Source organism: Abramis brama (genome assembly GCF_963993115.1).
Source record: "Abramis brama genome assembly, chromosome: 13".
In the NCBI taxonomy this organism is placed as follows: Eukaryota; Metazoa; Chordata; class Actinopteri; order Cypriniformes; family Leuciscidae; genus Abramis; species Abramis brama.
The window spans coordinates 23518642-23545560 of record NC_139975.1 but is presented as its reverse complement, the minus strand read 5'-3'; the positions used below and the strand labels follow the sequence as shown (position 1 = coordinate 23545560).

General features: G+C 39.8%; 1 protein-coding gene across 2 annotated transcripts in view; it reads left to right on the top strand.

Annotated features, from left to right (window-relative positions):
• Positions 1 to 1434: 1434 nt before the first annotated feature.
• Positions 1435 to 26919, top strand: part of ppargc1b (peroxisome proliferator-activated receptor gamma, coactivator 1 beta) — a 44918-nt gene continuing 19433 nt past the window's right edge. Inside the window, exon 1 of one of the 2 annotated variants that reach the window (XM_084133349.1) lies at positions 1435 to 1592. In XM_084133349.1, the coding sequence (XP_083989475.1) occupies positions 1512 to 1592 (81 nt within the window). In that variant the 5' untranslated portion in view covers positions 1435 to 1511. Of the gene's footprint in view, positions 1593 to 15420; positions 15491 to 26919 lie in introns of those variants that run through there. The other variant, XM_084133350.1, reaches the window with a different exon arrangement.

The following is a 26919-nucleotide window of genomic DNA, read 5'->3' as shown; positions in this document are numbered from 1 at the left end:
GGCCAGTCAGCACGCAGTTCAATAGACTGATGGGGCCTTGGGGTAATTTCTGATTTGATTGAGAAGTTGTAATAGTCCTTCGAGGGCTTGTCAATTCAGATTTATTAGTTTGCCTTGTAAAAAGTTTATCTTAATATCTATAAGATTTATGTGTTAGATGCGAATCATTTATATGGCAGTTGACTCTTAAACTTGTCTTGAGTAAGAGTCAACTGGTGATCTTTGGGATGTCAGTCTGAATTAAATGACTCAATCAATTAAGTAGCTCGATTTATGATAAATAATATTGAGGTTACTTGAAGCTATCAAAATCCCCAAATCATAGAGAAAGCTTGTGAGTGACTGTAAAACTGCACTTGACATGAGCAGCCAATCAATGAAGTCTGATTACAGGGTAATTACCCTAATTGTTTTCATAGATTTGAATGCTCTACTCATATATCTTTATCACCATAAGCTGGGACCAGGCTTACAGTAGGCAGTTCAACTTCTTTTTATCTATCATATTTATTTCATTATTTTACTTATTAGGGTCAAAGATAAGTGCCTCAAATATAAAGTCAAAAGACTCTCTAGTACAGTTAAATAATAATAATAATAATAATAATAAATCATATTTTTGCTAATATTTACAGTGGACCAAGGCCAATTATATAATGCTAGTGTATAATTGTTAATTCAATGTAATGATGGCTAATGAGATGTACATTTGTTAAATCAAACAAGCACTCTAAATTCACCAAAAATTTAAACATTAAGGCCTGGTTTCACAGACAGGTCTTAGATTAAGCCAGGATTAAGCTTTAGTTCAATTAGGGCATTTAAGCTTTTATAAATGTGCTTTAGAAAAAATAATAATAATAATAATAAATAAAAACAGTGTGCATCTTGAGACAAAACAATGTCAGTGCAAGTGGCTTTCAGTTAAAACAGCTCAAACATACATTTTAGAGTAGGCTTGTTTGTGAAACCGGCCATAAATGTATACTATGATTAACAAAGCTGTCTTAGAATTTGGAGCTGATAGCCTACAAAAGACCAACCAAGCACGGTTATTGGCTTATGCTTATGTTTTTGGGCACCATAAAGCCCCAAAATGTTATGTTGTGTTTACTGTATTGTGTATGCAAACTGTATATTAAAGGATGCAAACAAATACATCCTTTGGTGGGTTGTGGTCGCTATATATTATATGCACAAAGCTGACATGGACTTTAGACATCATAAATGAGTCATAGACACCGCAATGTAGCCGTAGGCAGCAAAAGCAGCTTCAGTTGCAGTTAGGGACATGCATCCTTCTTCAGCCATCAACCAGAGTGTTAAACCCACCTGCACCTTCAAATAATTCAAGTTTCTGCGGTTTTATTTAATCCAGCAATGATTGGGAAGCACAGGGAGCTCAGCACACTCAACACACTGCCCTCGGTCGGTTAGAGATCATTACTGCATGCGGGAGGGAGAGCAGTATAGCAGCGCTCTCTGGCTCCTCTCCTCTCATTCTCTAGAAGATGGCGGACTGCGCTTCACTGTTAGATGAGGAGCTCTCTTCATTTGTCTTCAATTACTTGACTGAAAACTCCGGAAGCCAGGTAAGCCACGCACAATTTCTGGTAGAACGGAATCGTGGCTGTTATTCCCCGGGTGTATTTTTGCATGTTACTGTCTGTGGCGCGATACACTTCCATCATTTCATCGATGCTGTCACAGCGTCTCAGCCGGCGTCTGGAGTCCCTGACGTCTGCGCTTCACGTGGAGTTCAGGAAATAATGCATGCATGCGAAAAGTGTCTTATAGACGAATAATGCACAAATAATCGCTCTTTTTAAGTCTACTTTCGAGGATTAGCGATTAGAGCAAGGTTAATGACTTCACAAGTGTAATGAAACAAGTTCAAGTGTGTTCGACAGTTTGCCAAAAAATCACACCAATTTCCCGGTCTCTCTGTGTGTGTGTGTGAGTGTGACACGTGGGAGCTCTTAACTTGACTAAGTTTCTTGATGGGATTTTGTAGTTTCAATAACGAAAGCGCATTGATTCCATACGAGTTCATTGTAAGAGATGAAAAGTAACACAGATCAGGAGAACTGTTGTTTTTTTATGGGTTTTTTTTTTTTTGGTCTTTTTTTTGTCTAATGCATCACATGTAATTTTTAGTCGGTACAGGTACTAATATTGATGCAGTTATTACAGGATAAAAATGAATAATTGCACAGTATTCATAACTGACCTGTTTTGCTTGAGCTAAACTGTAAGCTATTAAACAAACGCAGTATGCCAGTATAAAGTTGACAAACTAATCCGCGGTAGGATACAACATGTTTACAAACAGCTGTGATATAGGAGTATATTTGTACAATGTAGTGTAGAGATCGGAACTCTTTGCTCATTTGACTTCTGTATTGTTTTCGTAAGCGTTTGCGTAATTGTTACAGAACGAGCTTGGTGCCATTTAGTAGTCAAACGATCCGGTCATCATGTGCTAGTAGCCTATGCTGTCGATATTAATAAATTAACGCTGTGCATTTTGCACTTTCGTGCTTGTCATGTCAAACAGGCTGTTGTCGCACTGCAAACTGTTTATTTATAGATACAATACACGCAGAATAGGGAGTTACAATATAACGCTTAGAATGCTTACTTTGAAACATACGGACACTTTTACGTTACATCACTGAAATTATACGCATAGTGATGTTTAGACATGGATGAGGCATGGAACACAGCCATTAATTCATTTTAAATTCTGAAAGCGACACGTGCTGTAAAAGTATGCTATGATTTTTGTATCTCGAATTTAATTGTGCATGTTTACAAATCGCGCGTTATGTATACTGTGTGTCAGGTGTCACCGACTCGTTTTCGGACTCTTTAAAACATTTGAACGCTGTGAGAAAGCGCTCGGTGGTGTTTGTCCTTTGTCCTTGTGTCAGCGGGAATAGTGTAAGCGCTGTAAATGTGCTCATTTCGGGTTATTGGTGTGAGCGCGCAGTCTGGACAGTGTAATAGTACTCCATCCTCGTGACTGGAGTTATAGAACACAGTTACTGCAGTCATGTGCTCGCTCGCCGCCTTTAGACGTAGTAGAATGAGAAAGGGGCGGGACCACTGACGCGCGTCCACGACAGCCACACACTCCCTCCTCCGGGCGTGCACGTGACTGACTGACTGCTGCCGCTGCGCAAACTGGAGCTGTTCAGATCACGACTAATAATTCACCATCCACACTCTAGGAGGATCTGAAGAGCATAAGCTTCGCACCTTTTTTGATTTATAAACACTATTTGTATTCCTGCAGATAAGTGATGCATGCAGGATCGTCTTCTAGGGTTAAACTAGATTGGATTTACGCTTTATTTTTAATCTTCAAAATTCTCTGTCCAGTAGCCCAGAATTTATTCCATGTTTTGATCTATGTGGAAAAAAATGTAAAAGACCTGCTCCCACTCTTTCATGAAAAAAAAAAAAAAATCAACAGAGAGCCACAATAATGACCAGTTTACCTCCTGTTGTCATGCATATTACATGGCTGCTTAAAATATTGATTTGAAAATATTTATTATGATTAAGATGAGTAATATGAATTGAGTGAAGCGGGGTTGTCAGAGACATCATTTTAATATGCTCACATATAATAATAGCTCCCAATTTGTTTTTTGATAGTTTTTGATAGCTATTCTATGAGAGCCACTTATTAATTCGCAATAATGACCAGTTTACCTCATGTTGTCATGCATATTACATGGCTGCTTAAAATATTGATTCAAAAATATTTATTATGATAAAGATGAGTAATATGAATCGAGTGAAGCGGGGTTGCCAGAGACAGCATTCAAATATGCACAATAATAGCTCCCAATTTGTATTTCAATAGTACTTAGAATTCATCCAAAATTGTCCAAAATGAAACTTGATGCTGATGCTGATAATCTCGAAATGGCCCAATATCATCCGATTTATCGGCCTGACAGATATGTAGTTCTATCATTAACGCTATGGGGAAAAATACCTCCAGTCCAGGTTGTTTCTCTGCCTCGCTGCATCTTTATATTCTGCTGTTGACATTTACACTGCATTCACTGCAAAAAATCTGAACATTTTAAGGTTTTGAACCACATTATACTGCACCAGTTCTCATGCAGGCGAGCTCGCAGTTGTCGTGATGTGCGGCACTGCAGTACTATGTGTTCAGCTTCCGTGATATGGGCTGAGTCACCTAACTTGACAGAGTCAGGCAAATGTATTTACACCATGAAATGACTTCCCACATCCAACAGCTTGTGTCAGTCAGCTGTGCCTCCTCTCATTTCCACTCATAATTTTATGCTCATTCGAAATCATAAATATGCAGGGTTGACATGGTCTTTACAGCGAGTTTAGACAATTGGCTCTGTGTCTGCTTGTTTACTGAAACATTTTCTCTATCATTTGCCTTGTCGCTGTGAAGTTGAGCCATAAAATCAAATCAGCGGCAATGAAATGATGTTTTAGATGTTCTGGTTGGAGTGTGCTGGTTCGAATTCACTTGACATCAGATTTGAAGAAACTGCACATTTTTAGTCTATTCATTTGAAATCCACTGAGAGAGAGAGAGAGAGTAAAATGAGATACCATAAAACATCACAGGAATATAATTTGATTTGGTTTTTACAGAAAGGCTTTAGCTCTGAATGTGGCTCGATAAATTGGCTGCAGCCTCAAGATCGTCAGTTTATGTTTTGCTCTTTTCACTCCAATTACTTTATAGCGCTGTCTGTTGCCTTGCTCAGGGCACACTTGTATTTATTAGAAGGGCTGTTTCCTCTCCTGAAGCCCCAGAGGTCCTTCATCTGGCTCCTCCATCTCTCTTTGGGGACGTGAGGAAGTCTGGGAATGCTCTGTAACAGATCAATGTCAATTTTGGACTGAAAGGGGATAGACTGTGGAAAGAAGGGGTCTTGATATCAATGATGTACCCGTACTAATCCATCATCAGCTAAGAGCTCAACTAGCATCAAATGTTAAAAACCCTTTCATTGAGTTGTCTGGTAATATGGGACCATGGATAGGATGTATGCTATTTAGAATGCTATTTTCTGTAACTATAGTCCTCAATCTGCTGTAACATAAACTCTCTTTTATAGATTATCTGGAGGACAATCTATAGATGTACATTCACTTTAGTGTGTTCTGTAAATGACGCCTGTGTTCATTACGTTAGCAATTATTTACCGTTCTGCTGTAATATCGTTCCAAACCTGCATGACTGCATTTCTTCTGTGTAACACACAAGGAGAAATTTTGAACAATGTGCTGGTCACTCATTTCCATGAATGGGTCCTGGAGTTTTCGTTACACATCATTGACCCAGTTCCTGGTCTTTTAGATGTGATGATTGAGTAACTGCCTGAGATAAGATGTTTTTGTTGTGTCATACTCCTAATGGAGTTACTGTACATTTTGGAATGTTAAAACGTCAGTTCTGGAAGAGAATGCTGTGCAACAGGGCTTTAAGATAAAAAAACTGTGATTTGCAATGTTGCGTGAATAAGCATTTGGCAACAGGGTTTGAAGAGTCTCACAGCAATTAAAAGATAGCCATGTTTGTTACTACAAAAAAATCGTTCCTTCAGAGAGAGAGCAAAGGCCCTTTCACACCATGCGCAACAACTATAAAGATAACTATAGCCACAACTGTTTTAGCGTACTTCACACCAAGGGAAAATATTACTCTGTTTATTATAAGCATGCATTGCTGCAGTTAAACTTATTTGCTCAACTCTTAAAATTGGATGGATTCTGATTGGCTGTCAGTGTTTTTATCATTTGTCAGGTGGCTGTTCCTTTGTGTTTTCATTATAACTGTGTTGTGGACTTCTCTGGAATAGAGAAATTTACACAGGTTCGAAACAACTTATAAATGATCAGATTTTTCATTTTTAGATGAACTATCCTTGTTGTAATGGAAGTGGCCATTTCGTTGTATGCTGTCCACTGTTATAATCTTGGATATGTGTTGGTTAATAGCTCTCATTTTTTAGAGACAGATTAAAGCTTTCACTAGATTTTTATAAGGTATCCTAGAGAAATGCTTCATGCTAGCATTATCATTTTGCTGTTGTTTTATATCAAGGCATTAAGATGTAGCATGTTGCACACACGTATTAAAGCTCATGTGTCCTAAATTGACCTCAGCAGAAAAAAGAAGTGGATGCAAACTTTGTATTCTGGGGCGCAGTTATCTTAATCTCTGAAGCACTCACATGGCACAGTATAGTGTGAAATGGTTGTTTGATCTCAATTAAAAGTGGCGTAAATCAATGTAGTATGCATGAGTTTAGTAGGGCAACTGCAGGAACCATTTGCATGGTTGCAGGTTGGCCTGTATATTTGCAAGCTAAACAAAGTTGCAGGTGTGCTATTCGAATATCACATCATCCCCCATAAAAATAAAAGCACAGAAAGCTCTTGGTGTTAGATTCAGCCTGTCCTCTGTCGAGTACATTTGAGGATTATATAACGCACACAGTGTACTTTAGATCGAATGTACCTGACTATAACATTTTGGATGTTCATTATTCTATGGTTCTGGTCTTTAGATCTTGTAGATGAAACACACATCCTAATTGGGAGTGATTTGGCTCAATATTTTTAAGCCTTTTGACTATATTTGATATTTTTATGTATTCTCTGAAAATTCTCTGAAATGGGTTAAAAGTTTATGTATTTTTTATATTTTTTTATTAGGAGGATCAAATGAATCAGATTTTTGAATTGATCAATCCTACCAGCTCAAGTCTAATGATATGGTCTTATCAGGGAAACTTACCGGCCAAATAAAAAGGTCATTAAAATATTCACAATTTTACTTTTATATTGCCAGTAAAATAATTTCAAATATATGATTGCCTATTTGATCGCTGAGCCCTATTCCAAATATATTTGGATTATATATTTATAATTAGTAATTATACTTCCGAACTAATTTCTAAAATTTCAGATTATGCAATAAGTGAGTTTCTTGTTCATATTCAGCCACACTGTTGTTCTGAAACTGAAATTTCCACATGTTTTGAGAAGGGAGCGTACCAGGCTTACCATAGCAACTTGACATCAGGGGAGGGCAAGCTCAGACTGGCAGGGACTTACAGTGGGCAAATGGGAACATGTGAACTAAAGCATAATAAAATGCAAATCTATGTCGTAACAGCAGGTACACAGACCGTACAAACGTAGACCTACTAAAGGTGTGCCCTAGCTTCCAGCCTATACATTTTAAATATGGCATATACTCTGTTTCTTTATGTAGTTTTTGACTTATTATTGTTTGACTTACTTTGGTGGACACTAATTGGTGTTCCTGTTAATTAAAATATGATAATAAATAAGATCTGTTATTAAGCAGCACCTAGTGACACAAGTAAACAAAAGAATAAGCTGGATTATAGTAACCCAGGAGAAATCTAGTGCTCTATCTTTAGATCTGTGCTCCACCTATATATTTTAAAGGCTATTTTCAGTTTAGATGCTTGTATTGTGGATTTAAACATAGTCCATAGTACTAGGGATGCATGATCTATCTGCCACCATATCAGTATCGGCCGATATATGTTCATTTTAATGTTCATTATCAGCCCGATAAGAAAATTTGGCTGATATATTAAAGCCGCTTCAGATGTGCACTGTTCGACATGATGGTTTTAAATTGCTTGAAATATGATTTCGCAAGTCTGTCATATAGGCTACATAAAATTATAATGAGGACATCATTATAATTGTTTGCTTGGGACATGGTGAGACTTTTGTTTTTGTAATCAGGCTCTCAAAAATTATATAAAATTTGGATTTAGATTTATCAGCCAAAATATCAGTTATTGGCTTTTCAAATAATAAGAATTATCGTATAGGCCGAAATTTTCATATCAGTGCATCCTTAGTCCATACTGTATGACTTGTGTTATACATGTAAATCTTATGAATGAATCCATATGACAGTTTTGTATTAGGCACAGACCGAATTGTGATATAATTACTTTGAATCAAGAATCTTAAATGTAAATGCAAAAACTGCAGTTTAAACTGTTTTGATATTTGCAGTCAAGTTTTAATTACAAGTCTGGGTCAAGTGTTGTCAGTGATTACACATCAGGAATCACCCCAGAATCGTATGGACTGAATTGACCCATTTCCTGGTCTGTTAAGTGTTACTGTGATGCTTGAGCAACTGTCTGAGATTTTGCTGTGTCATACTGTAGTTACTTGTTTTATGGAATGTTACAGCAGTTTTTTTCTAGAAGAGAATCTTGCAACAGGACAAACCCTAATACAAACCCATCATGATTTGCAGAATTGCTGTTGTGTGCGTGGATAAGTATTTGACATAACAGCCGTTGGAAAATCTTCTAGCAATTAAAAAAAAAAAATTATTTCTACAAAGATCTTTTATTCATCTGTCAGAGATATCTGAGGAGACTATTGGCTCCTATGCCAACAATGATAGTACACAGTGTTCCTGTACAGAATGTTATTGCTCGGGACAGTAACCACACCAAAAGAGACTATACATCGATTCTCTGTCCCTCTTGTAATTCAGCGAGCACCTGACTCTCTTACCCTCTCGAAAACTCCATCAGAAAACCAGTTTCACCAGCATCTCCAAAACGTGCACTCTGTGACTATAACCTAATTCAACAATGAACCTTTGATTTGGCAAGCTTTGCCAACATTTGACTTCTGTTCTGGAGATTGTCAGTCTTGGGCAATTTTAACTGACTGTGTTAGTAGTTTGCTCTTGGACTGAATGACCTTTATACACTGTCCAATTCATTCACCTTTCCATTCTTGTTCTGTAAACTGAATTGAATCTTGAACTGGTTCTAAATCTTCTTCTGATGCCACAGCAATTGATAGCACTCCTCCCTGTTGTTTCACTGTATTAAAAGAACCTGTACCCAACCACATTCCAGTTTTTTGTGAACGTGTCAAACGTGGGTACAAAGACTGTTTTGAAACACTAGCATTCCTTTCGCTAGTGAGGACCTGCAAATGATTGGGTTGTAGACACTCCCAAATAGGTGTCGGAAATGTCTAAATAAGGAAGGAGTGTTATGATGTAATCTGCGAAATACATGTGAAAGCATATTCTTAACAAGTATTTTTGTATTAAAATCCAGTTATATAAATATAAAAAAAATCTTAAAACAAGACAAATTTACTAGAGAAACAACTGTACATAAGGTATTAAAACATTTCAGAGAGTTTATCTTTCAGAGTGTATTACTGTCCTAATAAACTGACATTTTTTTCCTTTTATATTAAGTATAAACAAGGGGTGGTGGTATAATGCTCTTTTCACAAGTTGTAAAATCTTCACAGGCTCAGCTCCCTCCTGAGCCTTTTTACAGGCTCAGCTCCCTCTTACTTTCACTCACTCCTACGAGCCTACATCCCTACCAGACGCCTACGATCGGTCAACGAGCGACGTCTCGTGGTTCCATCACAGAAAGCCACAAAATCACTTTCCAGAACATTCTCATTCACAGTTCCATGCTGGTGGAACACTCTCCCCACCCTCATCCGGAATGCAGAATCCCTGACAACATTCAAAAAACAGCTGAAAACCCATCTCTTCTGTGAGCACTTAACCTCATAAAAAACAAACAAACAAAAAAAAACCTTTCCCTTTAAAACCTCACTTATCGGGCTTATGCTACTCTGAATAATGCTTGAACTTCGTATTTTGAGCACTTCTTGTGTTGTTTGTTGTTTTTGCCTCTTCATGATGACTCGCTTAATTTAGTCCTAATTTGTAAGTCGCTTTGGATAAAAGCGTCTGCTAAATGACTAAATGTAAATGTAAATGTAAATGTAAAATAAGTCTCTGATGTCCCCAGAGTGTGTATGTGAAGCTTTAGCTCAAAATACGCCACAGATATTTTTATATAGCATGTTAAAATTGTCACTTTTTGAGGGTGAACAAAAACACACCGTTTTGTGTCTGTTCCTTTAAATGCAAATGAGCTGCTGCTCCCGGCACAGTGGGCGGAGCTTCAAGAGCTTGTGTCCTTTTACCTTGCACACACATGCACTGAAAATTTCAAAAACTTTTTGATTTTTATGTTCAAACCGGAGTCAGAAAGATGGAGAGACTAAAGAAGAAGTGACAACATGTAGACAACATTTCTGAATGGTTAGTTTGTGAATTTATGTAGCTTATGTGTAGTTATCTTCTAGTCATTGATTAGCATATTCTGTCTTGATAATCTATAAATCGTGTTCAGGGGGCGGGGTTTATGTAAATTCTAGGATTAGTGATGTCACTAACCCGGGAGGAATGTCGTGTAGTCTCTTCCAGCCGTTTGTTGTAGTCCTTAAAAAACGATTTCTTTAAAAGCAAATATCTCCCTTTGCTTTGAACTTTGAGCATTGTAACTTTGCAGATGTTGTTTATGTTCAAACAGCAGCATTACACACTAACTAGAGTTAGAAAAGAGAAATCATAATCAATCAACCACCCCTTTAAAAAATCTGCCTGTACAGATATGCGATGATGTCTTAATATGTGAAGCAGTGTTGCTTCTCAGGTAAAGTTAACTTGTTATAAGAATTTTTAGACATTTATGCTGGAAAACAAATCAATACTTTGGTATTGTGTTACTAATTGATTACCACATTTATATGTATTTGTATGGTACGCTGAGATACTTGGTATTACTATGGTACAATATGTCTAAAATATTGCACTAATGTGGTACTTATGGCGCTTTTCCATTACCAGTACCGGCTCGACTCGACTCGCCTCGACTCAGCTCGGCTCGGCTCGCTTTTCGCTCCGTTTTCCATTGCAGATAGTACCTCCACAATAGTACCTGGTCGTCATAGCGACGCGGCAGGAAACTGTAGTGACTTAATCTTTTACGCGAGACTCGCGAGACACACCCGCTACCACACACACAGGACAATGGAGGAAATCGAGTGTATGCTGTTTTTGGATGTTTTTGCTTTTGTTTTTGCTGTTTTTTTATTCGGGATACTCCGTCTGGCGCGTGCAATGATGACGCAGTGAATAGTGACGATTCTCTCTGACCAATCAGCAGTCTGCCTTGTTTTCACGTCACATTTTAGTATCGCCTCAGCTCGCTTAGAACCTCGCCGGAGGTGGTACGAAAAAAAGTACCTGGAAGCCGGTACAGGTACAACTTTTACACAGTGGAAAACCAAACAGAGCCGAGTCGAGTCGAGCCGAGCCGAGGCGAGCTGGTACTGTGTAGTGGAAAAGCGCCATTAGATTAGTGATGTGATGGATGATTTTTAGAGGCCTACCAGATGATTTCCTGAAATGTTGACTTGCCGCATGGATCTCTGATATGAATTATAAATTCACTCACTAGGCTATATCCACATTTACATGCCCAGTAATACTGTGATTGTCTAAGCAACAATGCAGTGTCCATCTGTGGCTTAGGTAGCCCTTCTCAAACAGAGTGTGCTAAACTGTCTAAGACAAGCTCTGGATACAGTAGTTGTTTATTGCCACAGGGCAAATTTCAGCAATCACTAAAGAAAATTCCAGAGTCAGTTTTATTCTATGTCAAACACTTGAATTTGTCCCACTATACAGAATGTTTTCTCCCTCTTCCATTAGCCCTTTCATGTACTTTTGCAGAACTCTATGTGCTTTTCAGAGTCTCCCCTGATGCAGCGCAGCTGTGTGTGACCCTATTTCTAGACTCTATGCCTGGACGAAAGCAGGAGTAATCTCAATGGGTTACATTAGCATTTTCATTACAGTCATTTGAATATTTGCCTTGCATTTATGATACCACTGCACCAGATTTATCTGTAGGATTTGGTTAGAAGACGTCTAGCAGGATCTAGCCTCTACAGGAGATCAAACCGCATGTCATTTTAGGCCCTAGATGTGAAATATCAGGTGTAAACCAGACCTAGATCTATAAATATGTTTACATGTCATATTTTCACATCATGGATGAAGTAGAGTCTCAGTTCTTCTCAGTGAGACCCTCATGAGGAAGACAGACATTGCTGGAGGTTCATTGAGGAAGTTAACCTGCCCATGATGGGTTATTGATTTTTTTGAATGTATTTCCCTCAGGTTATTTCACCCAAAGAAAACAGTTCACCAGACAGTCTTTTTGTGACAGGTCTCTAGTAATGTGTTTTCTTTTTCTCGTATGTACTTTCAGTCTTCAGGCTAAGCTGTGTTGAAATCTTTCTGTGGATTTCATGTTGTAAACTTTGTGTTGCAGATTCACACTTTTATCATAATCAAACTACATTACATCTCAGATTTTAATGGAAAACTGTGCTTTGACTCAAATTCCCAGCTTAAAAGCGGAAATCCGAGTTTTTAAAAGCCCACAGACTCTGGCAGCCAGCATGATGGCGTACAAAAGGCCAGTCACATGACACAGGGCAGTTGCCAACTGGTGGTAGCTCATGTAATACTGCCTACTTAGAAGTCGGGTCATGGATAGGTTGTAGTGATGGTCTTTCATGTGAAGTGTATGGCTTTGTTTTGCTAGTGTCACAACAGAATTGTCTTGCTCTTGGAGTGACCGGAATGTTTTTGGGGGTGTCTCTTATGAAAGAGTCGTCACGATGGGTGAGGCACACTAGAGTGTTTCTTTCTTCAAGCCTGGACAAAACTCCAATAAAGCTGGGATTGTTGGGGACCTGCAGTTGTTTCCGTTCTTGCCTTCACAGAGTTGCCCACACATCAACACTGGTTGTCTTTACAGACTTAAATACAATACTAAAATAATTCTAATGAGTTTCTGTTTAAAAATATACAAGTATAAAAGTGTAGGTCTAATTGCATAGGCAGGAAGTGTCTGTGTGCAAATTAATGCTAAAAATGCCACTCTGTTTTCCCATTGCAGAGCTCTTGACATGTATAAGTGCATCCTACAATTCCTGACGCCCACTAATTCACAATGACAGAAAGCCTAAAGATGTAAACACCCACTCGCTTCCACAAATACATCAAACCACGAATACTTTGGTCTTAAGGTGACACAGAGCTTTCCCGATTTAAGCGGCACCTTTCGGTGGAGCATCCGTGGCGCTGGAGGGGCTGTTTTGCTTTCATTACAGTGTATAACACACATTAATATGTAAAGCCTTATGCAGGGGTTTGGTATCAGACACTGCTTTTCTTGCATTAAGAGCACATAGGGAGCAGAGAATATAGAGTTCACTGATATCAGTGGAAGGTGCCTGAGGGAGCCATTAGTAGAATGGCTTGACTGTTAGTGCCAGAGAAGATGCGCCCTAGAGGTCCACCTCAGTTGGGCCCAACCGGAATGCGGGTTATACACAGAGGATGACTAGTCTGTGTGGTGGGACCTATGGCTGGGTGTGGTATTCTGCTGATGAGTGGGGTGATATAGTAAAGAGTTCTTAGAGATGAATTACTCATAGGCCATAGGGCTTTCACAACACGGCACTGCTTTGCAATCGCTCTTATCTCTTATATGGACACGGGAAAGAGTTCATATTGTTACTACATGTTCAAACTCAAGCTGTGAGCTGTAAACGGTGTAGAACAGATGCTATGTAAGACCTTTAAATGAAGAAACATGGACATGGAAGTTGGAAAATTCCATTTTCTTTGGTCATTCAGACGTTGACGCTCGCTGGTGCTCTAATTACCGCAGTGTGAGCAGACGACAGCAGATTTAGGCTTGTGTGGAATAAAACACCCACTGGATGTCCAATCAGGTGAACATGAAGACAGTCAGTCCTTAGAAGGGATGCACCTCACAGCCATCTTGTATTATTTACTGCGTGCTTTAGGGGCCTCTGCAGCTTTCGTTGCAAAGCCTGATCCAGTTTTAACCTGCCTGTCAGAGATTTGCTGCAGTGCTCTTCAAAATGGCAGAATTTTATACAGTTTAATGGCTATAAGAAGTGGGAGATGGACATTTCCCTTTCTCTCAAGGGTCAGGCCAAATTATCATCATTTGTCAAATGCGAGCTTGGGATAAAAAGGGACGTCACAGAATGAGGGGGGCAGATCCATCAAAAAGAACAGGTGTTTCATAGCCCTTAGACTTTTGTCTGGCAGATTATATTTACATGTGTTATGGCTCCTTATAGCAGGATGTAATCTGGCGTGATTGAATTTGAAGGCGCGGATTGAGACAACAGATCAGGGAATTGGTTGTTTGTGGAAACTCAAAAGACCGTCCCCTTTGATCAGACAGCTGTGAAGTTCAAAGTACCCCTGCTCGTACGAAAGAGCACATGTGCTTTTGCACATGATTAGATAGCAGATGCATCGATAGAACATAAAGCTTATCATCAACATCTGATTTTCAAGCCCATTGACACAACATTTCTTAGATTTCACCTTGTCCCTTGAGGCTCTGGAGTTGTTGCTTTAAGAAACAAATGTTCTTTGTCTCTATTTGACTCAATCCAGCACTTATTCCTAATATGGTACTTTGTGAACTCCAAAGTCGTATGCACAGCGACCACACAGATCAGTGACATTGCTGTTTCAACAACACTGTTTGACTGTATAAACAAGTTTTCGGCACTGATCTCTTCCCCTCAGGCATTTCCCCCTACTTTTAACACAAACTTAATAGATAGTTTGCTTTTGCAGACAGAAGTGTATTTTTTACTAGATTAATGATTGTACTTAACCTTTAGCCTGTAGTAATGGTCTAAACGGATTTTTAAAAAACTATTTGAGAGTCATTTTGCACCTGTTAAGAGAGGATAACGGCACTGAAGAGGCCAGGTTAGGCAAAGACTAGTGTAATACCTAGCGCTTCTAACCCTGTGAACTGCCAGAGCTTAACCACTAAGCACTGGTTATCTCCTCATATTTGGTTAATCTTCCTTTACAACATCTATTTTGATTGATTCTTCTTGACCCTTTGCCCACTTTGCAAAGTAAGCCAAATAAGCATGCTTAAAGTCCATCCACTTTGTTTTTATACATTAATTGCATTGCACTGCATTCTATGCTGCGTTCACTTTGCTCCTCTGAAAATCCTCCTCGGTGGAAGTGTCGTCTGAGGTAAAGATGGGTTAGGCTGCACTCCTCCCCTTCCCTTCCCCCAGGCGTCCGTGGTGCTGTTAGCCTTAGGGAACGCATCTCTCCGCATTTCTCTTTAATGAAAAGCACCCAAATGTCATCCGCAGCCACTGAAAATAAACGAATGCTGGTCGATCGCCATAGAGAATGGCACAACGGCCTCCTGAAACAGGCAGATTGTCAACCGCCGTGCTTCATTTCATCCGTTATCACTTAGATACAGACACTGCAAGCTGTGGCCAGGAATCATTGTGGCTGGGCTGGGCTGGGATCTTAGGGTTGTAACTCAAGTCGCAAGTGTGTAAATTATGTGTGAATTTGTTTACAAGTTGACCACAAAACTCCTGACCATTGAGGGTCTTAGGGCGAGCAGGCGGAGGGCTGTATTGTGGGCAGGTGGTGATTTACCAGGTTGAGATGATGAGTGCAGTACTAGCAGAGGTGAGTAATGACTTAGCGGCTCGTTGAAGATGTGTCACAGATTCATTCCTCAAGTTGTGTTTGGCTCCCAAGGACATCTCTGGTGATTGTGCTGGCAGAAGCCCAACTAGACGTCGGCAAGTAGATGGGGGGCTTGTGTTTGAGGGCTTGTCATTTGAGCACACTTTCAATTTAAACTGTGCGCAGTTTCAAGCTCAAATGACACAACAGCACATTGTGATTCATGTTTGCACCCAGCTAGCATTTAAAAGATTCAACATGGTTGTTTATAGAAAACTATGAGAAGTTCCCACACAATGTGTCTTTATATCATATATGAATTGTGGTCAGTAATTACAGATCCAGATTAAAAAAAATACCAGTTTAAAACATGCTAGGATCTTCTAAAATGGCAGTTACAGGTTGTGAAGGATTAACTATGAGTCTGCCATAGTGTGTGAGTGACAGGATTCATTGTGGACAGGTGGTGTGAGTGTGGGCAGAGTCATAGCTTCTGTTGCGTGTCAGCGGACTAGACCTTGACAGGCATAAATAGCATGCGCTCAGGAGGAAAAAAACAGCATCTTTTATGACTTTGTGGCATTCATTGAACATGGCAGCCACTGGATTTATTGCACACAACATATTTAACACTGTTTTTTTACTTTAACTTTTAAATGATCTCATGACAAAGAAATTTCATATTGCCAAATATTTAAAGTACTAAAAGAATAGTTAATGGAACCGTGAAGAAATCTGAACCGGTTCCTATCCCTACTTTTGTGTCTTGTGTTACAGTCTGTGTTATCTGCATCATAAGCCTCAAAGCCATCCTTGTATTGTTAGAAAAAAACTGCTGACTTCAGAATTATTGCTTCAGACTTTGAAGATATGTATACGATTGTGGCCAAAGGTCCCTAAGATAACATGAACAAGGGTTAGAAAGTGAAAGCAAATGAATACTCTGTGCAAACAGTGCTGATTTTTGCATTTTTATTAAAGGATGTGAACCTCCTTAGATGACTGTTGACAGCGCCATCACTTAACTGAGTGAATTACAGCTTGGGAAATGATGAAGTAATGAAGATCACCAGTGGCTTTTTAAGGGAAGGGGTCGTATGGCTGCAAGGGGATAGCGGCAGGCCTCAGATGTCTGGAAGCGCACTTTGTTTAATTAAATGCGTCTGTAATGAAATGACCATTCAGCATTACAACTGTGATCGTGTTCAAACCAACACAGAGGATATCTTGAGTAATTTGATCATAGCTTAATGTTTTATGCAGTTCATATTTCTACATTTCAGTCATTTATGGTTACGGTAATTACAGAGTCATTTGGTGCATTAGCAGCTGCTCTAATGCATATTCTGGCCTTAAGTTCTGTTTTCTTCTGTTAAGGGCTATCCATGCACTCTCCATCCATTTCACTGTCCAATTAACATAATTTTTCGGGTGTAACAATGTGTTAATATTCATTAAGTGACTTCCAATGGAGTAATTGATAATCATGATTGAGGACGAGATTAAAGAATGGCATCAACAAGGGATTTGTTTTGGCTTATATCCAGAGAAACTGGAAGAGTGGAAGAGGAGATGACGTGTTTGTGAGATCCTCATATAAGGAATCTGGCCATACAAGTGCAATAGGTCTTTGGAGAAGAGGAACACTTTCTCAAGGCCTCTTACCAGACGGCAGAAGTACAGGTAATGCAGATCTGGCTGCCGCATGACGGAGCACATAGCGTCCTTGCACTGGGTTTGCCCTCGTTGCTTTGCGAGCATCAGCAGAATTTCGGTAGGTGATGTCCCACTTTGGGCTAGGTGCCCAAAAGGGAATCTGGAGTCACCTCAGGTGACAGCTGTCTGTTAGACACAAGTGCCGCAGATAGCAGCTCACAGACAGCTGCTGTGGTGCAGAAGGAAGAGTGAATAGGATTGGAGAAATAAGGAAAAGCGAGAGAGCAAGAGCAGTGAGCTGTGAAAGAACAAACGTGATGCACCTTGTAATGGTGCCGGGATATAGTGAAAGGCTGAGAAGTGGAGGAAAAAATTGTCTATTGAAAGCATCCAGCTCTTGCTTTGGCCTACTTGCTTCGTTGTTTGCTGATGCTCTGATTTCTGTTTCCTTTTAACATTTACTCTTTTTGCAATTCCCTCTGCCCCTCACTCCCTCACGCAGCTCTCACTTCAGTCACGTGAACTGTACGTGGGGCGGCTAAGGACACAAGCGCCTTTAGCCTTTTTTATTCTCTCACAGTGACACCAAAGCAGCTGAATCAAGGGGCCTGGTAAGATGCAAAGGCAGGAACTGATCACTAAAGGAATTAATCAGTCATTCTACAAATCAGTTGGTCAGATGGCAGTTGAAGCACTTGTACCCCTGTAGTCACTTCCTCCATCTGTGACAGAAAAGCTGCAGAGAAACAGGCCGAATAGTAGCTGTGTCCCAATTCAGGGGCTGCATCCTTTGAAGGCCGCTTCCTTCGAAGTGCGCGGCCGACGTGGCCTTCAGAGGTCGCACCGAGACTCGTTTAAAGGGGAAAGTATAGTCGATTGCGTCACTGCGGCACGGCGAAGGCTGTCCCAATTCGAAGGTCCTTCGAAGGCTCCTTTAAAATGCGGCACGCAAATGCGTCCTTCTTTTCCCGTGAATGCAGGATACATCTGAAGGATCCTTCGCAGCCTTGCCTACCCCAGAATTCATTAGAACAGTTTATTTTGTATCAAATGTACAAATTAATTGACATGACAAAAATAAATGTACAGAATAATTTCTTTATTACATTTACAAGTTATAACTTGCATTACAAAAATAAACAATGCACGGAATTTTTTTCATTTACAAATTATAACTTACAAAAACAATTCTGTATATGATCATTTAATTTACACATTTTAATTCACATAACCAAAAGTTTATTTCTCTACCAATCTGTCAAGAAAAGAAAACAATCTCTCCATTCTCCCCCTGCTCTGTCTCTCTGAAACTTCAAGTCCTCCCTAAATATCTCGATCAGCTCCTCCTCTCGGTCTCGGTTCTCTTGGCTGCTGCTGTTCCTCGTTCTATCCTTTGCGGCCTTATATCGCACTTACAGGGATGGAAATCAACTCGCAGAATTTTTTTTACCCGCGGCTACAACTTAAAAGTAGCCTAATTCCGCGGGAAAACCTTGGACTTTGCAACGCTGACGGTAGGCCACATTAAAAGGATCCTTCCACTAGGGACAGCCTTCGTCGCGCCACTGTGATGCAATCGGCCTTCAAATGTGGCCTTCGGAAGCCCCTGAATTGGGACACAGCTACTGTTTCACTTAGTAGCGTGTACTCAACAGCACTCAAATGATGTGAAGTGTGATCACTGCTCTGTGACAGCTAGGTATTTTTAGTTTGTTTTATAACCTGTGTGACATAACCTTTATTTTTCATGTAACAGGCCTTGCACTTTTGGAATAGGTAGACTTTTTTCATATGTAAAAGCCAATTACGATGTCTGTTGTGAATTGAATGTTGAAGGACTGAATGGGTTGATATTAATCACCTCCAAGAACCATTGTGGATTTGTTTGTAAATCTGTTACCAGGCTTGGCCTTGTCCCACTTCAGTTTCTCAGCAACAAGTTTAGGCATCAGTAGCTAAACACACCATTGAATTATTGAATTACTAAGAGACAATGAATGGGTCAGAGCATTTTGGCACGATGAGCAAATCTCATAGTCAGTACATCATCATACTACAACATGGCAAAGCCGTCCAAACTGAAAAGCTACCAAGGAAGTTCAAAGACCACAGTCAAAGCCAATTAAAGGTTTTTTTCCTTTTACATTTGGTGGCCTTTGAGTGCTTGCTCCCTAACTTCACTGATGTTAGATTCTCAAAGATGAACAAGTTCCCTGTGTGTTTTCATGTTTCTTATCACAGCAGCACAACAAAAGCTATGGAGGATTCTGGGGGAGAAAGTGAGGCCATGGATTACACAGTACAAACTAGCCTGTGCTGATTTAAAGCTCTTTGTTTTCCATTTGAGAACCCAGCCTGAGATCAGCTGAGCATTAGGAGCTATTAAAGGCTTTTATTATGTGGCTCAAGTGGTGCACAATACATTGTAGATTGTGCTGTTTGAAATAAAACTTGGATTCAGTGCCTGCTCTTCTAATCTTTGTTATTAATGTGTACTGCCAGAGGAGGAAATCACATTAATCTGATACTGCCAAAGGTGGACTTTAAGATGTGGTTGGTGGGGTTTTACACTTGAAGTCAGGTATTGTTACCCTAATACTGGACTTTTTCTCCTTTCCGTGCCAACAGATTTGGAGAGATCTGTTACTCATGTCATCCCAAGCTATAGATCTTGATATTTGCACCAATACGACCTGACCTTATCCAGGAGGAATGCTGAGACTAACACTGCAGGTTGTCAAGGGATATTGAGTACAAATCCGATGTACTCGCACTCACACTGAGGAAAAAGTGCAGGTGGCAGACCGGCAGTCTGGCTTCAGAATGAGACCTGGCATCTTTTGATAGACTAACAAACACCTAAAGCATTTAGCACATGAATCAGAGACAGAGGAACTCTAAAATTATACTCATTAACATAGTGTGTTGTTGATATGTATATCCAAAAGATTTGGGTTTTCTGATTTGAAACAAATCTAATCACTAAAGAATCTATTTGGAAACAAGGAAGATAACATGAACTGCACAATGCTACACAAATGTCCCTAGAAATGTGTTGGGAAGGTTTGTCTTGGTGGGCTGCCAAAAGGGGAATTAATAACAATTTGTCAAAGGGAGCAATTTATTCACTCGGAATTAGTGTGGCTTTGAACAGTCATGGTTGAGTGCACATAGTGTAAATGCATGAGGGGGCCTCAGACCTTGCACTACTCACATAGCCGCTCTTCCAAAAATTAGTTTCAAGGAATTAAAAGAAACAGTATTGATACACTTCATATACAAGACACACAATAAACAAACAAAAAAAATGCTTTTCTCTGTTGTTTCCATCATAAGATGTTGGACACGTCATAGTATATTTTCAGGCTAATTTTAGCCGTCACAAACATTCAATACCTGTTTAGAAATGTTTCCATAACTCTTGTCTTAAGGAAAGAAAACAATGAAAGAGATGAAATTGCTCCCCTGAACCTCTCCAGGCCAGAACTGTCAGAACTGTTATCCTGTGTAGTACAGTATAGGGTTTGGAAAGCTTTTGGGAAACCGATTAACCTTGGACCACCAAATGGGTGTGAATAGTGAAATTGCCAATACACCTTGTAAGAATGCATCTAAAAAAAGGAAGGAGCCAGTGGTATTTCTATGGTATGATTCCAAGTGCCGCAGCCAATCTGTCACAACCTTGAGTCCCCCCTCTGTTTGGGGGTTGAGCATAGCACATGTGTTATGCTGGTGTAATGTCCTTGACATGAAAGCTCCCTCACATTATCACAGAGGGAAACTGAAGTGGAAGAATCACCCCACCATAATTACCCTTAATAACCATAATGCATAAAGTCCGAATGCAGCACCGCTAAACCTTTCCACCAGTTAAAGACCTGCAATGATGTGAGCATCACTATCGGTTAGTTGGCAAGTGGTAAGCTCTGTTAAATTTTTTCATCACTATTTAATATTTGCTCAGATTCTGAGACGAGCAGCACGTAAAGGCCAGGAGACAACACACTTAGCTTACAATTCATGTCAGAACATCGCACAGTAACAAACTCTGCTTGCTGCTAAAGCAATGGCTTAAAGATGAGGGCTGGCAGATGGCTTTGCCTTCTGTTTGAGCATTAGGAATTCAGGGTGAGTCATCTTCCTGCTTCAGAGCTCACCCAGAAAGCCAACGCAGAGATGTCCTGTGGACCACTCAATATTTGCCTGAAGACCACATGCAGCAGTGCTGACTCAGAAAGTCAGCGGCGAGTATTTGCGGAGAAGGTTGAGCCAGCTAAACGTCCTCATTGGATAGAAAAGTAAGAGCATACATGCAGTTGCCAGACAGATTTTCTATGGATGATCTTTTCTCAAAGGTCACTTGTTGATGGCACGGCAGGTATATTTTGCCTTTCTACAGCAGGGGTAGCCAACCCTGCTGCTGGTGGGATACCATCCTGAAGAGATTAGCTAATCAAGATGTTCAGAATTACTTGGAAAATAACAGGCAGGTGTGTTGGAGCAGAGTTGGAACTGAAGTTTGCAGGAAGGTAGCCCTCGAGGGGCAAGTTTGGCTACCCCTTGTCTACGTCTTGTTTTGCAAACCTCCATCACTTTCATATTTGAAGTCTAGGTGTTCTTTAAAACACGAATTGCAAAATGGTACCTTGTTTAGGCAGATGTTTGTACTGTACATTCACATTCTCTTCAAAACATGACTTTTTTACTTGAATAGCCAAAACATTATTTTTCCATCATATATAGCCTCAGAGAGTCAGAGGTCATACATTTTACTTCTAACTAGATCTGTTTTTTTTATTTTGTATCTCTTTTCTATCTAACCACTCACATCAGGGCACTACCGCATAGTTGTATGTGCGACTTGAACAGTTGTCTGAGCACTGTCCTTTCAACCATTGAATGCAAGAAGCAAATGTCATCTCTGCATTACGGTCTATTCTTGGATTTCAAAACAAACAAACTGTGCTTGCTGAGTGACCCCCTAAAATAGAGATGGGAATATTCTTTACCTTGATTTCTTGGCCAGTAGCGAGAGAAACTGGAGATCAAGATTAATAGCTATAGCCATGACATTCTGCACGACAGTGTTTTTAGCACCAGTGCTCTTAGCCTTGTTCTTTTGTCCCCTTTGAATATCCACCATGCTGTGCTTAGCCTGGTGGAATTCAGGAACTATAATGTTTAACTCTCTCGCCTTTTTTCACTTCTCTGCATTGGAACATTATCCTTAGGGACAGCTGGAGAGCAACCACTGGACCACAGCAGAGGAATTTTTTTTCCATATTTAGTCTTGGAGATGCACACTCAGTTATTGGTGCAGTCGAATGAAGAATCGGTGGTTCTAAATCTGAGGCAAAGACCTACGGCTGAGTGCCACTTACTATGAGCCATGGTTCTCTCCTTGACACTGCATGCAGGTTTATGTGCATGCTCTAAAATAGATACCAGGCATCTATATATAACTGCTATAAAGAGTTCTCAATCATGTCAAGGCACATGTTGTCTACATGGTTATGTGGAGGGACTGTTTACAGGGGACTTAGAGGTTTCGACTGGCCCCTAGTGGTGGTCATGAGTTGTTATTGTTTGACCCAGACTCATGACCTTCGCAACAGATGGAAACAAGGGACTTGTAATCCTATTATCCCAATCTCTCTGCAAAACACCTATCAATGCATCATGCATTATCTATATTGTGTACGGTCACTGCAGAACTGCATGAAATGCTGCAGAAATGTGCAATAAGGCTTTCCCACTGTGATTCCCAAATGGGGTTGGTGTTTTCTGGAGAAAACCTGTCTGGGAACACAGTGGAATATGAAACATGCATCATGGAGAACAATACCAAGGAAATCGCAGCTTTAGGTTCCCGGCTTGCAGGGAATAGTCACTCTAGACGGCCCCTTATCCCGAACAGTGTCTTCTGCCCTCATGCTCAAGCAGAGTGAGCAAAAAAAGCATTTTGATTTAATTACAGCCATGCACATCGACTAAGAGCTCAGACACTGACTGCTCCCAGTGAATTAGAAACAAGTTGGGTTGATGCCATCTTCCTCAGGCATCATGATCTGTCTGTGGCCACCCAAGTCTGAAAAGACTCATCTACGTCTCCCTGAATCTTCCTTCTTTTAACTCTCTCTCTCAGGTGTAATTGAACATATTCCCTTCATCCCGTCTGTGTCAGCTGGACAGATTGAATTCATTAGACACAATGAGAGCAGCTCTACCCGTAATCCAATGAGAGCATTTTACTTATTTTACTTTCACATCTTTATCAAACTCAGCTGGTAATTTGTAGTCAAGGTGAGTCTGATATTTCTCTCTGGCTGTTTAAATTACAGATACTGCTGACTGGTTTCTGCCTGGAAACAGTGCTTGTATTGTCCTGCAGTCCCCCTCACCCACAGTCGTGACTGCAGGTAGACCTCAGTCTGAGGAGCGACGGACCCCCATTGTAGATAATGAGGGGTTGCTCACCTTCAGTCTTGTGACAAAGTCTGCATTGCATTACACAATTGTGCAGGAAAATGTGACACCAGTCAACAACCTTATACAAGGCTCTGAAACCTGAGACTAGTGCTCTCATTGTGTCAGTGAAATGGATCCAGGTTGGAAGCAGTGGAGAGAATTGCTGACTACCTTTTGGATCTCCTGATGATTTCTCAGGGTTTTTTTTTTTTTTTTTTTTTTACTGCAGGCATGCATTGACTTCTAATGCATGCGCTGGTGCCTATATTTACATCAGTGCTGGGTTTGCTTTCATGTTTGCTGTGGTATGCATTTTGAACTGTGGGTGACCTTGAGAGCTTTGGTTTCACAGTGACTGAATGTCAAATATTTAAGCTGGAGATTATGTCGCTATTAGCAGCCATAGTTAAGACAAGAATATGATGTGCATATATACAGTTTAATGTATACTTATATGTATATAATTCTATTACATGAACTGAGGAAGAGAGGTGGATTTTCAGGCACGTGTTGCAGTAGATTATCAGTACCAGAGTCTTTTTGATGGCATGTTATAAATAGCTTTCAAGTATGATATAAGCAAAACCTATAAAACTTATTTTTGCCTTTCAAATTTTCTCACAGTGTTTTTCACCACAGCTACAAACAAGTGGGTATTTTGGATATATATATTTTTTTAAACTGCATTTTTTCCTGCATCTTGGCCTAAACACAAGAACTGTGGATTAACTCAATAATAATAATAGATAATAATAGATAATAATAATAGATTCAAATCAAACTCAAATCCAGCCAAATTATGCAGGTCTTCCTTAAGACCGTTTACTCAACTTGGCATTTACTCATCTAGTTGTTTTTATAAATATGTAGTTGCAAATCCCTAATCTATTTTTTGATTTCAGGACTAGAGAACAGATTCTTCCTTGGACACTGAACAGAAACTGAGACACAATGATGATCTGACATGATAAGAATAGCAAATTTCCGAGCATGAGAGTAACTGCAAATTAATAACAGTTGCTGTGATTTTCTATTAAGTGCACAAGCATCCCTGTACCCCCTCCCCATGGTCGCCCACTCTCTGAGATGACTTAATGGAAGAACGAAAGCTGGCAGCAGCCTGTCCTATTAGAATCGTCTTCTAACCAAAACAACTATTTTTAGAACAGTGGGCTTGGATGAATTAGACATCAGCGCTGATATCAAGGCAGAAAATGCCAATAAGTTATGAACTTATGGCCCCTTTACTAACAAGCAAATACATTCATTTTCACCATTTCCCAACACACACAGTGTGCAATGTAGTGCCATTTTTCAGTCATATGATTGGTCTGGTGCAGCATTACCATATTTAATGTCTTTAAAAGAGACTAATAATTGTGACTGGTAATTATATGGTAATAATAAAAGAGACTGGTAATTTTTTAATACCTCTTCTCAGAGGATCATATTAAAAGTGTTATGAATGTTATGTTATCAATATATGATACATGTGGCCCTATCATTCAACTAAAGTACATAACACCTGAGCTTTTTTTCTTGATCTTGACCAACTTTATAAACTGAGCCAGAGTGGCCTTATTAAATATTTTTAAAGGAGGTATTTTTTATTTTTTTATGAACCCTTGTGATGTTTGGCCTCTCTTAACTTGATTATTACATCTCTTAATCTTGTTAAGGACTTACAAACATGCCTTTAGTGTCTATGGGTTATCAAGTGATGTCAGTTAAGAATAATCAGGCTGAAATAATGACTGTCATGCCTTAGACATCACATGTGACAGGAAGAACATATAGATATGTGATAAGTTCAGATGAAGTAAATAAAAAGAAGGATCAAAGGATATAAACTTAATCCAATGCAATACATCTTGACTACCATGAACCATTGCTTGAATAATTCGTTTACAAGGGAGTTATTTCAAACGAAACATAGATGCATTGATCTATAGTAATGCTGGAACTGGGCTTGGACATGAAGCTTTAAAAGATTTAAGCCTATTTTCCATTTCCCATGTGAATCCAAAGTCACAACTCAACTGGCAGTCTATCAAAGTCCTGTCTCTAAGCACAGAATCCGCTTTCTAATCAGATCTCATTACTGTCCTACCTGGCTGAAGTGGGGTTGCGTTCGAGGGCACTAGCTCTCAGACATTCTGCATAATCGCGTCTCACTCGGACCAGTGCAATGTCCTTGGTTTGCACTTGATACCTGTCTCAGCCTAGAAGATATAGACTGAGTTTGACGGCTAATCTGAAAACAATTAAGTAGGATTAAAATTGGGCTCAATGGCTGTTAGGTTGCCTCTCAGAAAACTTCCAGTACACAGCCTAAGACTTGTCAAAGTTAATGTTGAAATGTTTTTTTAGAGAATAACAGCTCAAGATGAAGGCTATACAGCGAGTGCGGATGCAGACTTACTGCAGATGTCTCCAATAAAAGTGGGCGGTTAATATGTCTAAGCCAGTTATGAGAAGGGGAATATCTGATGAGTCAAAAGGGAAATTTAGAAGATGTAGAATCTAAACGGCCATGAATTGTCTAATACTGAATTATCTAATACATTGACTCAATAAGGTCAAGAGTGATAACATGGTGAAATTGTGGTAAAATGAAGCATAAATTGAATTTCTTTGAAAAATTGAAATGAAATTGAATGTCTCAACACACAGTTGATTGCGAAACTTAGACTATTGGAAGTCTTGAGAGAGTGTGAGGAAATTTACTACATGGAAATTGTTAGCAAAGGTCTGAAGGATGAATGGGTTCAATAAGCACTATATTTAAAGGGTTAGGTTGGTTTCAGAACAGACAAGATAAAGGTGGCCTGCTGGGATAGCAAGGTTGTGTGCGCTGCAGACAGTTAATTCCTAGAGGGATAGAAAAGAAAGGTTCCTGCCAAACCTGAGACTTGGCCAATGAGGTGTCATGAATCTGTCTTTTATCGGTCTCATTCAACTGTACACGAGTGGCCCAGATCTTCCTTTAACTGCCCTACTTCTATCGGTCCGCTGTTAATTTGGGTTTGCAGTAAAGGCCTTGGCGGAAATCTCCTCTAAAGACTATATGCAAAGAGCTAATTTAATCGCTCCTGTTTCAGTTTAGCCACCAATTTGGGGTTTAGGAGAGTTGCGGTTTAACATCTTTATTTAATTTACCATCACGTGAGCAAAGGTCAAACAGTAAGTGAGGATGTACAGGTCAACAAGATGTATTGTGCACTTCGGGAACCCGTTGCTTCTGGAGAAATGGTGCTACAAAATCCTCCCTGTTTGAGGCTGGCTAGCTACTACACCCAAGTTTT